Here is a 14,200-nt window from a genome sequence, read left to right on the forward strand (position 1 = left end):
ACTACCATAGTGTCTTTATACCTGCTTCACTGTACATATGAATACTACTAATAATCTATTAAACTATGTAAATACTGGTACATCTTATTAGCACTATTACTCAGTAGTACTAATTTATATATTTTATATTATCCAGTTTAACCACATGTACATTGTATATCACTATTGCACTTTACTGCTACATTTGCACTCTGGTTGGATGCCAAACTTATTTTCGTTGTACTGTACTTGTGCTGTATGATGACAACATCTTAAGTCGTAAAGCACTTTGGATAAGAAGCGTTATATAAACGCAGTCCTGCGTCTGACCATGATAGCGATGACCATTTCTACCATGGTTTATCTGCAGGTGAAGGCTGGGAGACACAGATGACGGAGGAGAACGGAATCACAGACGGCAGCCGTACCTGCAGAGTGGTAGAGGGGCAGGCAGTCGTAGATGATATCATCCGGCCGCATGCGGAAGGCGTAGTACCCGAAAGCAGCTATGCGGTAATACCTGTTTTTAAAGAGACACGTGAGGTCAGAGTCTTCCTCACAGAGAGGAAGGTGCAGCCTGTTGGAGGGAACGTGGGAAGAAAGACTCCGACAATAGTCATATCTACTGGGACTGTTCGTCCGTTCTCCCTCTACGGACACGAGTACACAAGTACATGGAAGAAATACTACAAGTAGAAATACAATTCAAATTCAAAGTGATGGGATAGGATTGAGGGAAATTGATTTTGTTATAAGGGATGACGACTACAAGTATATTTTTAACATATTATGGGTGGCGACCAGAAAGACTCTCACCAAGGAAACTCTAAAAGGAAGGAAGGGTCGTCACATCAGAACACCAGCGTTCTATGCTCAGCTTGGTGTCAGACTTTGATGCCAGTTCTATTGAAGCCTGTATTAAATAAAAAAAATATACAAGCTAGCCGAGTATATGAAACCAGTATATCAAACGTTAGCTAGTTAACAAGGCAACAGATTGCAGATGATTCTGACGATTCTGACATCCGAGGTAATAACCTGTTTAAATGACGACGGTCATTCAATCTTTATTTATACTCGATAATACACAAGAGTAATTAAACTCATTTACAGTGCCGCCGAGATGTCACAGTGCGTTCAAAGACATCAGACAATCAGAATAATTAAGAGCACATTTTAAAATAGCTAAAAGTTAAAACGGAGGTAATAATTTAAAAACAATTACATATTGTGGTGACCCGATTGGTCATTAAGGTTCTAAATCGAACCATAGACACTAGAGTGTCTAGTTTCAGTGTTTCCTGCAGGGTATTCCATGATGTGTAGGGGCAAAAAAGCCAAAAGCAGATCTACCAAGTTCAGTACAAACTCTAGGCACTCTAAGTGTAAGCCAAAAACTGGACCGTGTACGACAGGGTCCAGTGGTCCATTCCAATAAATAACTAATATAATTTGGACAATCTCTAATTATGGCTTTATAAATAAAAAGATTGCAATGCAACCTACGTCTCTCTGCCAGAGGCCCATCCGACCTTATTATATAGGATACAATGGTGAGTACTAGGGATGCACGATATTGATTTTTTGACACCGATATCTTTATGCTCCTCAAGCCGATAACCGATATCGATATTTATTGTATTATACATTTTTTTTAAATGTATATATATATATATAATTTTTTTAATCAATTTTTTTTTATTTTTTTTTTAGTATTTATAAGCTCAGACGTCATCGGTACTGCTATCGGTACTCGAGAAATTATGGGTTTTTTTTTTTGAGGAATTTAAACGTCGCAAACTAATCTTGTTGGCCGTTTTCTATCTCTCCTCCCTGGGTCTCTCTCTGCCTACGCGAGCCAGCCGGCTGTGCTCTTACACACACTCACTCACTCACACACACACACAGCTCTGCTCTCGACAGCCCCCGTGTGTGTGTGTGTGTGTGTGTGTGTGTATGTGTGTGTGTGTGTGTGTGTGTGTGTAAGAGCACGGCTCACGCAGGCAGAGAGAGACCCAGGGAGGAGAGATAGAAAACGGCCAACAAGATTAGTTTGCGACGTTTAAATTCCTCAAAAAAAGTCTGGGTCTATTTTTACTAAAGTCGATGCTGACAACGCTCGTTGCTACAAGTGCAACAAGACATTTGCCAGTAATGTACAGTATAAGCGCTGGTACTTGTCAATGTGGCTGGCGGGGAGCAGCCAACGTTATACTAGCTCCGAGTAGAATAATGGCCGACAATCCGGAGGTAAATAAACGAACGAGAGCTTCTGATTGGTGGTAAGAAGAAGAGGTGGGTGCAAGCAGAGGGACGTAATTGGCAGATCGACTGTCTGTCTCCGAATGTAACGTGACTACGTCACAGCCAAGAAGGGGAGCGCTGGATTTGTGAAAAACTCCCTGTTCCTAAACCACACGCTATCAGTTTTACCACAGTACTGGCAAAACGGGAGGAGGCTATAATAAAAACAAGCGCCCTTCATCCAAATCCACACACACCGGATTTCTTTTAACCAAAAAATGTATTACGTTATCGGAGCTATCAATAACGTTATCGAGTTTATCGGGATGACGTCATAATTGCTGATATCGGCCCGATAATTATCGTGCATCCCTAGTGAGTACCATAACTATCACCGGTGATGAATCTAATGGCTGAATGGTAAACAGAGTCTAAGGGCTTAAGAGTGGAAGCCGCTGCATGTCTATAAATCACATCTCTGTAATCCAAAACAGATAGGAACACTGCTTCAACAACTCTCTTTCTGCTAATCATAGGGAAGCTGGCTCTATTTCTATACAAAAAGCCAATCTTTTTCCGTAATTTCCTGACGAGAACGCCCACATGATATTTAAATGTAAGTCCTTCATCAATCCAAATACCAAGGTTTTTGTATTCTGAAACTCTCATTATCAGAACCGTTCAGAGTAGATATATGCAAGTCACTATAAACAATATGTTTGGCTTTGGAAAACAACATGAATTTAGTTTTACTGGCATTAAGCACCAATTTTAGACTAATAAGTGCATCTTGTAGGGCGTCAAAGGAGAGTTGTAAATATTTAGTGGCCAAGCACCTGTATCAAAGCCAACACTCGACACACAATATTTGTAAGAGGAGAAGGTGGTCAACAGTATCAAACGCCTTCGACAAATCTACAAACAGGGCAGCACAATGCTTTCCTTTGTCAAGGGCTGATACAATACACTACCTAAAGCATACTGCACCTTGTGACACTGTGAATACTGGAATATATATTTCATATTTCATTTAGTTAGATTTAAATTATAATTATATTGACCAAATTGTTTACCCCATGCTCAGTATGCTCAGTATATTCTTACTGTATTTATTTCTGTATATTTTATTTCATTTCATTTTATCCTATTTTATTTTACTCTACTCTTATCCTAGGCAACTTGAGTTGATTTGTGTTATTATTCTAATTTGTGACCTGTCCTGTCTAAATGTTGAGCGATTTGCAGTGTCTAATTTCCCACGGGATAATAAAGGTATTTCTATTCTATTCTATTCTAATGTCATTTATAACTACAGTAGCCGCCGAGATTGTACTGCGTTTTTCTCTAAAACCAGAATGGTGTGGGTTTAATATAGAGTGCTTTGTGATGAATGTTTTAAGTTGGTCGTTTACCAATAACTCCAGGATGTTTGCTAGACAGGATAACTTGGAGATTGGTCTGTAATTATTATAAACAAGGTCATACACGAGGAGACAGCTGAACCCATTCAAGTCAATGTCGAACGAACTGACAAAATGTCCACACTTGGCACCAATGTGCGCATCACGTGCTACACAGTGACGTGATGATGAGCCTTCTTTCTTTTATAGTTTCCTTTTATAGGTTTGAGAAGAAATGATCCATGAGCTTTATTTGATGGAAAGATTGACGTATGCATTGAGACGACAGAGGGAGAGGTTGGAGGAGAGGTGGAGGAGATGGTGGGAATCGGCGAGGCGCACAACACCAGAATTTATGTGACTGAGAAAAGAACAATGAATGAACCCTTTTTGTTTTGTTTATTTATTTAATTCGTTTGTATTAGATAAGATGGGGGAGGGGGGGGGGGTACAGGTATGGGCAGGGTAATAGTAGAAATACATAAATATAGGCAAGAAGATCTTTTCTGAATATAAAATATGAGAAAAAAATAAACAGCGTAAACAATATAATTAACACCGAATATAAAAATATGAGAACAATAAACAGTGTAAACAATATAACTAACTAACACAAATATGAGAGTTCATTATATATAACTATAAATACAAGTTTTATGAGTGTTGTATTGAAAAATGACACAAGAGGGGTTACAATTTTACCATACAGGTTAGCTGTGCATTTAATCACCTGTACATTGTATATTACTATTGTACTTTACCGTTTACATTTGCACTCTGGTTGGATGCCAAACATATTTTCGTTGTAATGTACTTGTGCTGTATGATGACAATACATTTTAATCTAATCTCATCTAATCTAATAACAACCCTACAGAATATCACAGACTTGACAACTCTAGACGAGACAAAGTTTACTTCCTGTTGCTAGTGTTTGCTAATACAGACAGCGGACAAGGAATACAATTGGGCCCAAGCTGTTCCCATAGCAACAACACAATGCCACCGAAAAGGGATCTACAAGCTGGAGTTTAACGGCACACTTACCGACTCTGCACCACGATGGCAGCCTTGGGCAGACCGGTGGTACCCGAGGTGTAAATGTAGAACAGGCGATCTGTAGGAGAAACAGAACATTAACCACGTTGATAAAAAGAGAAAGACTCAGAAGAAGCTTCTATCCCCAGGCCATCAGGCTGCTAAACGAACAATAAACACTATGCAACAACCATCAAATGCACACAGCACACACACCCACACTCACTTAAACAAACAACACACTGCAGCACCCACTCTCCACACTTTAGATCACACAAACACTTTATATTTATTGATATTTATTGATAAAGGATTTGCACTACAACTCGTACACCTACTGTAAATCGTACCTAAATTGCACCTCATCCTATTTCTGCCTTGCACTATATAGTATTGTATATTAGTACACTACACAGTATGGTAACTCAGTTACGTCTATTCTGCATCGAACATTGTACATATGTCTATACTGAACACTGACTGAACATTTTTTTTACTTCTAATTTACATGCTATACTATGTTATTTTATTTCATACTTATCTTGTCTTGCACAGTCTCTGGAGCGTAACAGTAAGAAGCATTTTGTATAAAAGTATTCTGTACTTCTGTATGACAACTATTAAAGAAACTTGAAACTTGAAACACTTGCGAGCTGCGTACAATCTGTGCAATGAGTCACTGCCCACAATCAACTTCGATGAACATTGTTACTCAGCTGATAGAGTTGTGCCCTTCCTGATGACTTGTCGTACAGAACTTGTAAGTCGCTTTGGATAAAAGCGTCAGCTAAATGACTAAATGTAAATGTCAACAGATTTATCTGGAGTCATAAATTACATTTGGGGTCACACGCCTACATGGCACATTGTATTGTATTGTGATGACGATTGAATCATCAAAAACTTTGTTTGTGAACGAAAGAAGGAACAGAAAGAAATAGTTTTGGTCGGATTGGTTAGCGCCGTCCCCTGTGGTCTGGGCGACGCACGCTCGATTCCCGGCTGCCAATACATTAGCTCAGCATTATTTACTAGGCTTTACTTATGTTCTCATAATACTCATGTTTCATGTTTTTAATATGTTTTGAATACAAATCTCTTCCAGTTTACTCATACTAATATAGAATATGAAATCTGCTACTGCCTTCCCCCTAAATTACATGTGTAATCCATAATCCCATAATGAACATGCCACTCTTACTCTTCAAAATGCATCTTCAACTTTGTTAATTGTGTTGTTGTTGTTGTTTAGTTCCACTCCCAAAGTATCCGTCAATTTGAAATGATCCTCAGGTTTTATAGTTACTGCCATGGATTGTTGACACTTTTTGTAATCAGATTACCGGGATCCTATTATGTAATCCACGACTCGTCAACCTTGTTTACCGTTTGACACGTGTGGCCGGGAGTATTCAGTTTCCATGTCCATCAGCAAGTTGCAACCTTAGCTAAACCTCAGTCTATTCCCTTCTATTCTGGTGAGGCTCCCTCCCGGCGCTGGAGCCTCGGTTCAGGTTTGCCCTGCGGTGGTTCACACATGTTTCCATTGTTGCAATCAGCTGTTTTACTACTAGTGGACTTCCATCAGTCAATACCAGTCTTCCACCCACTGTCAAAACATACAAGCAGCTACACAACTAAATGAAGCATTAACAATTAATGTCAAACAATTCACTGTAAGGGAATGCATTGCACAAAACAACGACAACACATACCGAGTTCTGTGTCACTTTTTATTAAAACATCCTCAAATGTATGAATAATTGAAGTCTACTAGTCAAGTAGAAAATGTAGACTACTTTGGTTATTGTTTATCTAATCGAATATATCTGGTTATAAGTAACAAGAAAATAGCTTGATATAAGTATCTTGTTATAATGAGAAAAGATATTCATATAAATGATATAACGAGATAAAGAACCGGGTAAATCTTTAAATTGGGGCAATGGAAGAGCTGCGTGCTTTCCTCCCGAGCGACCGTGAAGGTTTTACAGGCCTGCAAAGTTGACAATTATTGTCTGTATTTTAACCTTTTCTCTTGTTGCATGTTATGTATATAGCCCTACCTGTTGATCCGTGGGGTGGGTGGGTGGGTGGGTTTGGGGGTGGGGTAGATTATACAAAAAAAGCGAAAAAGGGTGAATGAATAATTCTGACTTTGTAATTGTACAAACTTGCTTCACCAATAAAAACGTTTGTTTAAAAAAAAAAAACGAATGATGAAACTAATGAATACACAAGGACGCTGTCCGTGCACCAACTGCACCTGCTACTTCAAATAACACTTCCGCCATCAAAGCACAGTAAGGAGATAACAATATCACAGTAGTAGTCGAGGTAGAGTGTAAAGTAGTAATTCTTCTGTGAGTAAACAGATGGGAGAGGACCAGGGCTGGGAGCTCTATATAAAGTGTTTTAATGAAGTAAACGTACAATTATAAAACTGTACAGGTTTTAATATCAATTCTCTGCAAATTTTATGCCAGTCTATAATTATGCCAATTTTATGGTAATTCTATGTCTATTTTGTGTCCATTTATGTCTACATCGCTGCTGTGAAGCACTTTGGGCTGCAATTCTTGAAAGATGCTATATAAATAAAGTGTATTATTATTAGCATCATTAAATGTAACACAAACATCAGAGACAGACTGGAGAAAACTCAACACGCTACCCGGTGCACCACCGACTCCTCGCCCCCCTCCCACAGGACACTATCCATGCCGACGCTGCTCTTGCCCCCCCCCCCCCCCCCAGACGCTGAAGATCAGGACATTCCAGACCCCGGACAACCAGACTGACGCCTCACAATCTGCACATCAGAGGGAGTTATGTATATATATATATATACATATTACGCCATACGCTGCCCACTCCTCTATATTGGCCAAACATTCCGTCCATTACTCACCCGCATCATAGGACAGAAAAGTGCCGTACCCCACAAAGACTCCTAAGCCCCACTCGCTGAGCGTTTCACTCAACGCTCCCACAGCTGAAATCATCTCCCGTTTTTGGGGGCCGATTGATTGGTCAAACCCCCCCCCCCCCTCTGAGGGCGGAGGTTTTGAGAGGACACTCCTACAAAGTGAAACGCTGGATCATTCTCTCAATAGTCTCACCCCCCGTGGACTGAATGAGGACCCGTGTTTGTTTTCTATCATTCGTGGACAATTTTATTTTTTTTTATTTACGTATAGTATCAGTATATTTGATATTTACATTTAGCATTTAGTCATTATTCTAGCTGATTCTTTTATCCAAAGTGACTTACAGATTGTGAACAACAGGTCAGCAGGAAGGGTACAACTCTGGCAGCTAAGGGTCTGTGGTATTGTTCGTCAAATAGTGTCGAACTTGAGTGTTACACTCTTGAGTGCATACCGGTAGTAGTATAGACACATTAGCCTGATAGGTAGTAGTATAAGTATAGTAGGCATAGTAGTAAGGTACGTATTAATATATATATATTTTTTTTAATATTTCATTTATTTTGATATGCAGTTCTATGTGGTGTACTTCTTATCTGTCGAGGCACCTGCTGTGCCACGCCCCTTAACCTTGTTCCTATCTGGTCCAGAAGAGACGCCCCTTAACCTTGTTCCTATCCGGTCCTACAGCCAAGTAGAATTTGCCGCCTTTTCGATCATCACCTCACTCAACCTATTGCGTGCTTGGGGTCTCGAGTTACAAGACGAAATAGCAGACAAGCGGATTTGACAAGCCGCTCGGACGAGTGACCACGTCCGGTTGTGAACGGTCCTGAACTGACCAGTCACCGCCGATGGCGAAAATTATTGACCACCGTTGTAGCCAAGGAGCGTCTGCTCCGAAAGCGATCCCAGACGAGCACTGATTGCAACGAGAAGAGGGCAGAAGAAGACCCAACAAGTTTCTTTGTTTTGACTCGCGCGTCTGAATGAATGGCAGCGGACGGCCATTTTTTTTGGATAATCACGCTGAATTATTGCGGTACACACATTACAAAAACCTTTGTAAAACAATCATTTTCCATGGGATTCTTCTATAAACTTTGGACCTGTATGACTATAAGACTTCAGGCTATGGAACAATTATGTTTTCCAGCTCCTACCTCTCAGCTGGATTCCAAAAACAGGCATCTGGCAGCAACACAAAAGTAAGGAGCAAATAATTTAATTCAGTGTGTTCAAACCTCGGTTTCACTATTACATTAGCACTCAAAGTGATTTTTCTTTATTGTGTAAGAAACTTCAGAATATTACCTTTCAGAAGAGACCAGACTCATGCATGTGCTATACGTATAAAGTATCAAATCAAATCAAATTTATTTATTTATAAGGCCCGACAACACACGTTAATGTCCCCATGGGCCGTACATGTCTTCTTTAAACAAGTCAAGAACAGAACAAGAACACCCATAAGGTCCAACAAATTTAAAATAAATGCAAATAAATGAAAGAATGCAAGCACTCCCAGACATACCCCACGTGAAGGTAAGGAAAAACTCACTAAAACCTAACAATAGGGAAAAATGCTCCACAGGCAGTGTGGAGGAGAGAAACCTTAGAAGGGCCATTCAAGGGGGGATCTCCCTTCTTAGATGTCGGTGATAGTAGTGTTGCAGACTAACAGTTGGTAAGCATGCACTCAAGTGTGTAGTGAAACACAGATGAGTGCATGCAATAGCAACTGAACATTTTGAAAGATTAAAGATAGAGCTGATAGCGAATCTATTTGAGGCACAGGGGCGGCGCAAAGAGGGTCGCATCCTCCCCGTCTTAATCACGGCACATTCAACACTCCGGTCATTGCTCAGGGACAGCCGGAGACAGGGAGATAGGGGGCGGCGCAGAGAGGGTTGCGACCTCCCCGACATCATTACGGGACGTCCGACACTCCGGTCAGCACTCCAGTATAATAGAAGCACTCCAGTATAATAGAAGCAAATTACTTTGGGTATGCAATCGACAGGCGTTTTATCCAAAATTTGCCCAACCGTTAAGACCCTATCTGGTCTTACAGCCACGGTCCTTAACCTTGTTCTTAACACATTCTGTGCCATAAACGGCTTTTTTCATTTCGGGGCGCAGATTTTTGGCGCCGTCGTTTTTTTGGATCGTTTGATCTTTTTACTTTGATCCCCGCTCTACACAGTTGCCCAGAGCGATCTGCATCATTTAGGCACGTCCCGACACATTGGAACTGCATTCTGATCGACTATCACCAGGTGGCAGTATCGTCCCGTGTCTGAACTGCATGGGGCTCTGGGCTGATAGTCAGCTTCACTTTCAGTTTCTCCTCGCGAGTCACCCCTCCTTCTCCTGGGACAGAAATTCACAGCCCTGAGGGAGGGAGGCTGGCCCTGAGAGGGAGGTTAGAAGGGTCAAAATACCATCACATACATGAAGTCGTATCCTGAAGGTAGAACTCAGAGAGCATGGGCAAATGGTGAGCTATCCTCTGACCTTAGCTGTGATTTTGGTGTCCCCCAGGCATCTATACTGGGGCCGCTGTTGTTTAGTCTATACATTAATGATCTTCCAGCTATATGCAATGAGTCTGATATCCAGATGTATGCAGATGATACGGTAATTTATGTTCATGCAGCTACCAAGCAGCAAGCTGCAAACAAGTTAATAGCGTTGATGACATCGGTCACTGAATGGCTGACTAACTCATGTCTGCATTTAAACACCAAAAAAACTGTTTGCATGTTTTTTACAAAGCGGTTGATGAATGCTGCATCACCTGATGTCTATGCGATATGTCAGAGGAGAAAAGTTGACAGTTGTGTCCGAATATAGATATCTCGGGATAAAAAAAATGTACTCCAATCTTACATTTAAAAAAACAAATCAAATCGGTAGTAAACAACGCAAAGTTTCACTTATCAAACTTCCGTCACATCAGAAACTCTCCGTCAACAAAAGCAGCAGCACTGTATTTTAATGCCATTATTATGTCACATTTATCATACTGTCTGACTAGCTGGACACAAGCCTCCTGTACAACACTACGATCTGTACAGGTAGTTTACCATCAGGCTGTGAAAGTACCCAACGGTAAATTTACCGGTACACCAACGGCAATTTTTTCCGGTACTTTAGTCTTAAAATTTTGTATCTACCTACCTCAGTTGTAAAATACGTGTCCAAACTTCTAATTATTTATTATCATTATTATTTATTTAGAACAATTTGTTAATATATAATATTGCAGTGAGCGTTGTCTGCATCTAGCTTTGTAAAGTGTAACCACACTTGCAACCGTTTTCGGCTCGCCATTGTCCCCGACTGCTTTGTTGTTGACGCGAGCGTGCGGCACACTTCATAGGTTTCGTTTCACGGTAAACGCAACGTTGACGTCATCGGACTAAAAAAAAAAAAAAAAAAAAACAATATCGAAATGTGACACCGGTGGATCTCACGTGAATCGGTACTCGGTAGTACCGACATGATTCGGTCGATACCCTTAAAAGTACCCGTTCGGTACCCATCCCTACACACCCCTTAACCTAGTTCCTAGACACTCTCCATCCGGTCCTACAGCCATCCTTTAACCTTGTCCCTAGACACTCTCCATCCGGTCCTACAGCCATCCTTTAACCTCGTTCCTAGACACTCTCCATCCGGTCCTACAGCCATCCTTTAACCTTGTCCCTAGACACTCTCTATCCGCTCCTACAGCCATCCTTTAACCTTGTCCCTAGACACTCTCTATCCGCTCCTACAGCCATCCTTTAACCTTGTTCCTAGACACTCTCTATCCGGTCCTACAGCCATCCTTTAACCTTGTCCCTAGACACTCTCTATCCGGTCCTACAGCCATCCTTTAACCTTGTCCCTAGACACTCTCTATCCGGTCCTACAGCCATCCTTTAACCTTGTCCCTAGACACTCTCTATCCGGTCCTACAGCCATCCTTTAACCTTGTCCCTAGACACTCTATCTGGTCCTACAGCCATCCTTTAACCTTGTTCCTAGACACTCTATCTGGTCCTACAGCCATCCTTTAACCTTGTTCCTAGACACTCTCTATCTGGTCCTAGAGCCATCCTTTAACCTTGTCCCTAGACACTCCATCCTTTAACCTTGTCCCTAGACACTCTCTATCCTTTAACCTTGTTCCTAGACACTCTCTATCTGGTCCTACAGCCATCCTTTAACCTTGTTCCTAGACACTCTATCTGGTCCTACAGCCATCCTTTAACCTTGTTCCTAGACACTCTCTATCCGGTCCTACAGCCATCCTTTAACCTTGTTCCTAGACACTCTATCTGGTCCTACAGCCATCCTTTAACCTTGTTCCTAGACACTCTCTATCCGGTCCCACAGCCATCCTTTAACCTTGTTCCTAGACACTCTCTATCCGGTCCCACAGCCATCCTTTAACCTTGTTCCTAGACACTCTCTATCCGGTCCCACAGCCATCCTTTAACCTTGTTCATTATTCAGCAGCAGTACAATGGAATAGCCTACCAATGGAGTTGAAGACCATAAGCCCCTTCTCCACTTTTAAATTAGCTATAAAGAGGTGGATCATAAGTAGCAGAAGCTGGGAGTAGTGAACAAAGGGTTTTTAATATGTGTTGCTTCTTTTTTATTCTTTTATAGTCTATAAAATGGAATATTATTGTATGTATTTTTTTTGTTTTTATACCACACATCCTGAAATACAGACACTACAAACACCCACGTCCACACACCAGTACATAAATCCACTGACACCAATGATGAAGCACCACAATGGAAACAAGCCTATGGCTTTATTGTGTTTTATGAAATCCTATTGGTAAATGGAGAAAATGTATACCCGTTTCATATTGTGATCAAATGTATACGTGTGATTTTTCTAAACCAATAAACTATTCAATCAATCAATCAATCAATCAATGTTCCTAGACACTCCGGTCCTACAGTCTGAGGACGACCTGTCGAGGCAGATTCTTTGTCAATTACAAGATGTACATTGTTTGCTAAGCTGTCCAGTTACAAGTGTACACCGTCTTCATTAAAACCCTTGTTCTAGACGAGCACCCAGCTCCACGTCCCTCCTTCCATTTACTCAGAGGAATGCCATTGCTACACTTCACACTCTACCAGGATGTTGTTAAGTCCTTGACATGCTTGCTGACAGGTGTTGATTGAAGTAGCAGGTGCAGTTGGCGGCGCATGGACAACATACTTTTGTTGACCTCAATGTCTGCCGTGTATAATATGCCTCCCATCTTGAATTGCGTCTTGAATTAACTTCGTGAGGGGAGCGGATCCATTTTCTGATATACAGTACAGATAAATAGTCAGCCACATGCGTGCAGTCGGAGTGCTTATAGCATTATAACCAGACTCTGTCAGCAGCATACAGTACATACTACTCCCGTTATTTGGGTTACATTCTAATATTGCTATTGTCGTCTATTTACCATCTAATTTTCTACAGTTTATTACTTTTTTTATTTATTGTTTTGAGTAAGGGGCAGGTCAAATAAAATAAATTGGGAGGTGCTTTTTATTATGAAATCAATATATTGAGATCTCTTTCTCGTCATAACGGCATCTTTATCTTGTTATATTGAGATATCTTTGTCGTGATAACATCTTTATCTTGTTATATTGAGATATCTCTCGTTATAACATCTTTATCTTGCTATATTGAGATCTCTCTCGTTATAACATCTTTATCTTGTTATATTGAGATCTCTCTCGTCATAACATCTTGTTATATTGAGATCTCTCTCGTTATAACATCTTTATCTTGTTATATTGAGATCTCTCTCGTTATAACATCTTTATCTTGCTATATTGAGATCTCTCTCGTTATAACATCTTTATCTTGTTATATTGAGATCTCCCTCGTCATAACATCTTGTTATATTGAGATCTCTCGTTATAACATCTTTATCTTGTTATATTGAGATCTCTCTCGTTATAACATCTTTAACTTGTTATATTGAGATATTTCTTATTATAACATCTTTATCTTGTTATATCGAGATCTCATTCTCATTATAACGACATCTTTATCTTGTTGTATCTAAATATTTTTCTCGTTAAAACGAGAAACCAGGCAAAACATTATTTATGTATTTATTTCGAATGAATGCAATACGCTTCCGTAAGATTTGGCCTTTCCAATTCAGTTTTTTTTGGCTAATGATCTCCCACTTACCAATGACAACATCGCTCAATAAGAGCCATTTCTCAGCACAATCCATGCCCTTCTTCACAGCGGAGACCCGCAGGTCCGTTTAGTTAACCGCTAAACAAATACCAACACAATGGATCTGAAATTCCTGCTGAAACCTGCTCTGGGTTCCCCGTTGGAGTAGATTTCAGTGTTTATTTAAGGGCTTGACTGCACACGTTGCCTTAGCATTAGTTTTGTGGCCAACACAAAACTATCTGCGTGGATAGATAGCGTTCCAGGGTTCTCTTTGCATTTTGCGTGAACTTACCCATTAATGTAACACAGCTTAAAAGAGCCAATCTGTGATCCAAACATTAACAAACAAGAGACATGTTTTCATCCTCTAGCTGATTGGCTGAGCTCTTCATACA

At 40.5% G+C, this 14,200-nt stretch overlaps 1 protein-coding gene across 2 annotated transcripts in view; it reads right to left on the reverse strand.

The window, feature by feature from the left end:
• slc27a1a (solute carrier family 27 member 1a) overlaps positions 1–14,200 on the reverse strand; it is a 44,752-nt gene that overhangs the window by 14,036 nt on the left and 16,516 nt on the right. For both annotated transcript variants that reach the window (XM_084329316.1, XM_084329315.1), the window contains 2 exons: positions 4,671–4,740; positions 408–499 (listed from right to left, as the gene is read on the reverse strand). In XM_084329316.1, the coding sequence (XP_084185442.1) occupies positions 408–499; positions 4,671–4,740 (162 nt within the window). The remainder of the gene's footprint in view (positions 1–407; positions 500–4,670; positions 4,741–14,200) is intronic.

The sequence above is a fragment of the Notolepis coatsorum genome (genome assembly GCF_963971535.1).
Source record: "Notolepis coatsorum genome assembly, chromosome: 14".
NCBI lineage: Eukaryota > Metazoa > Chordata > Actinopteri > Aulopiformes > Paralepididae > Notolepis > Notolepis coatsorum.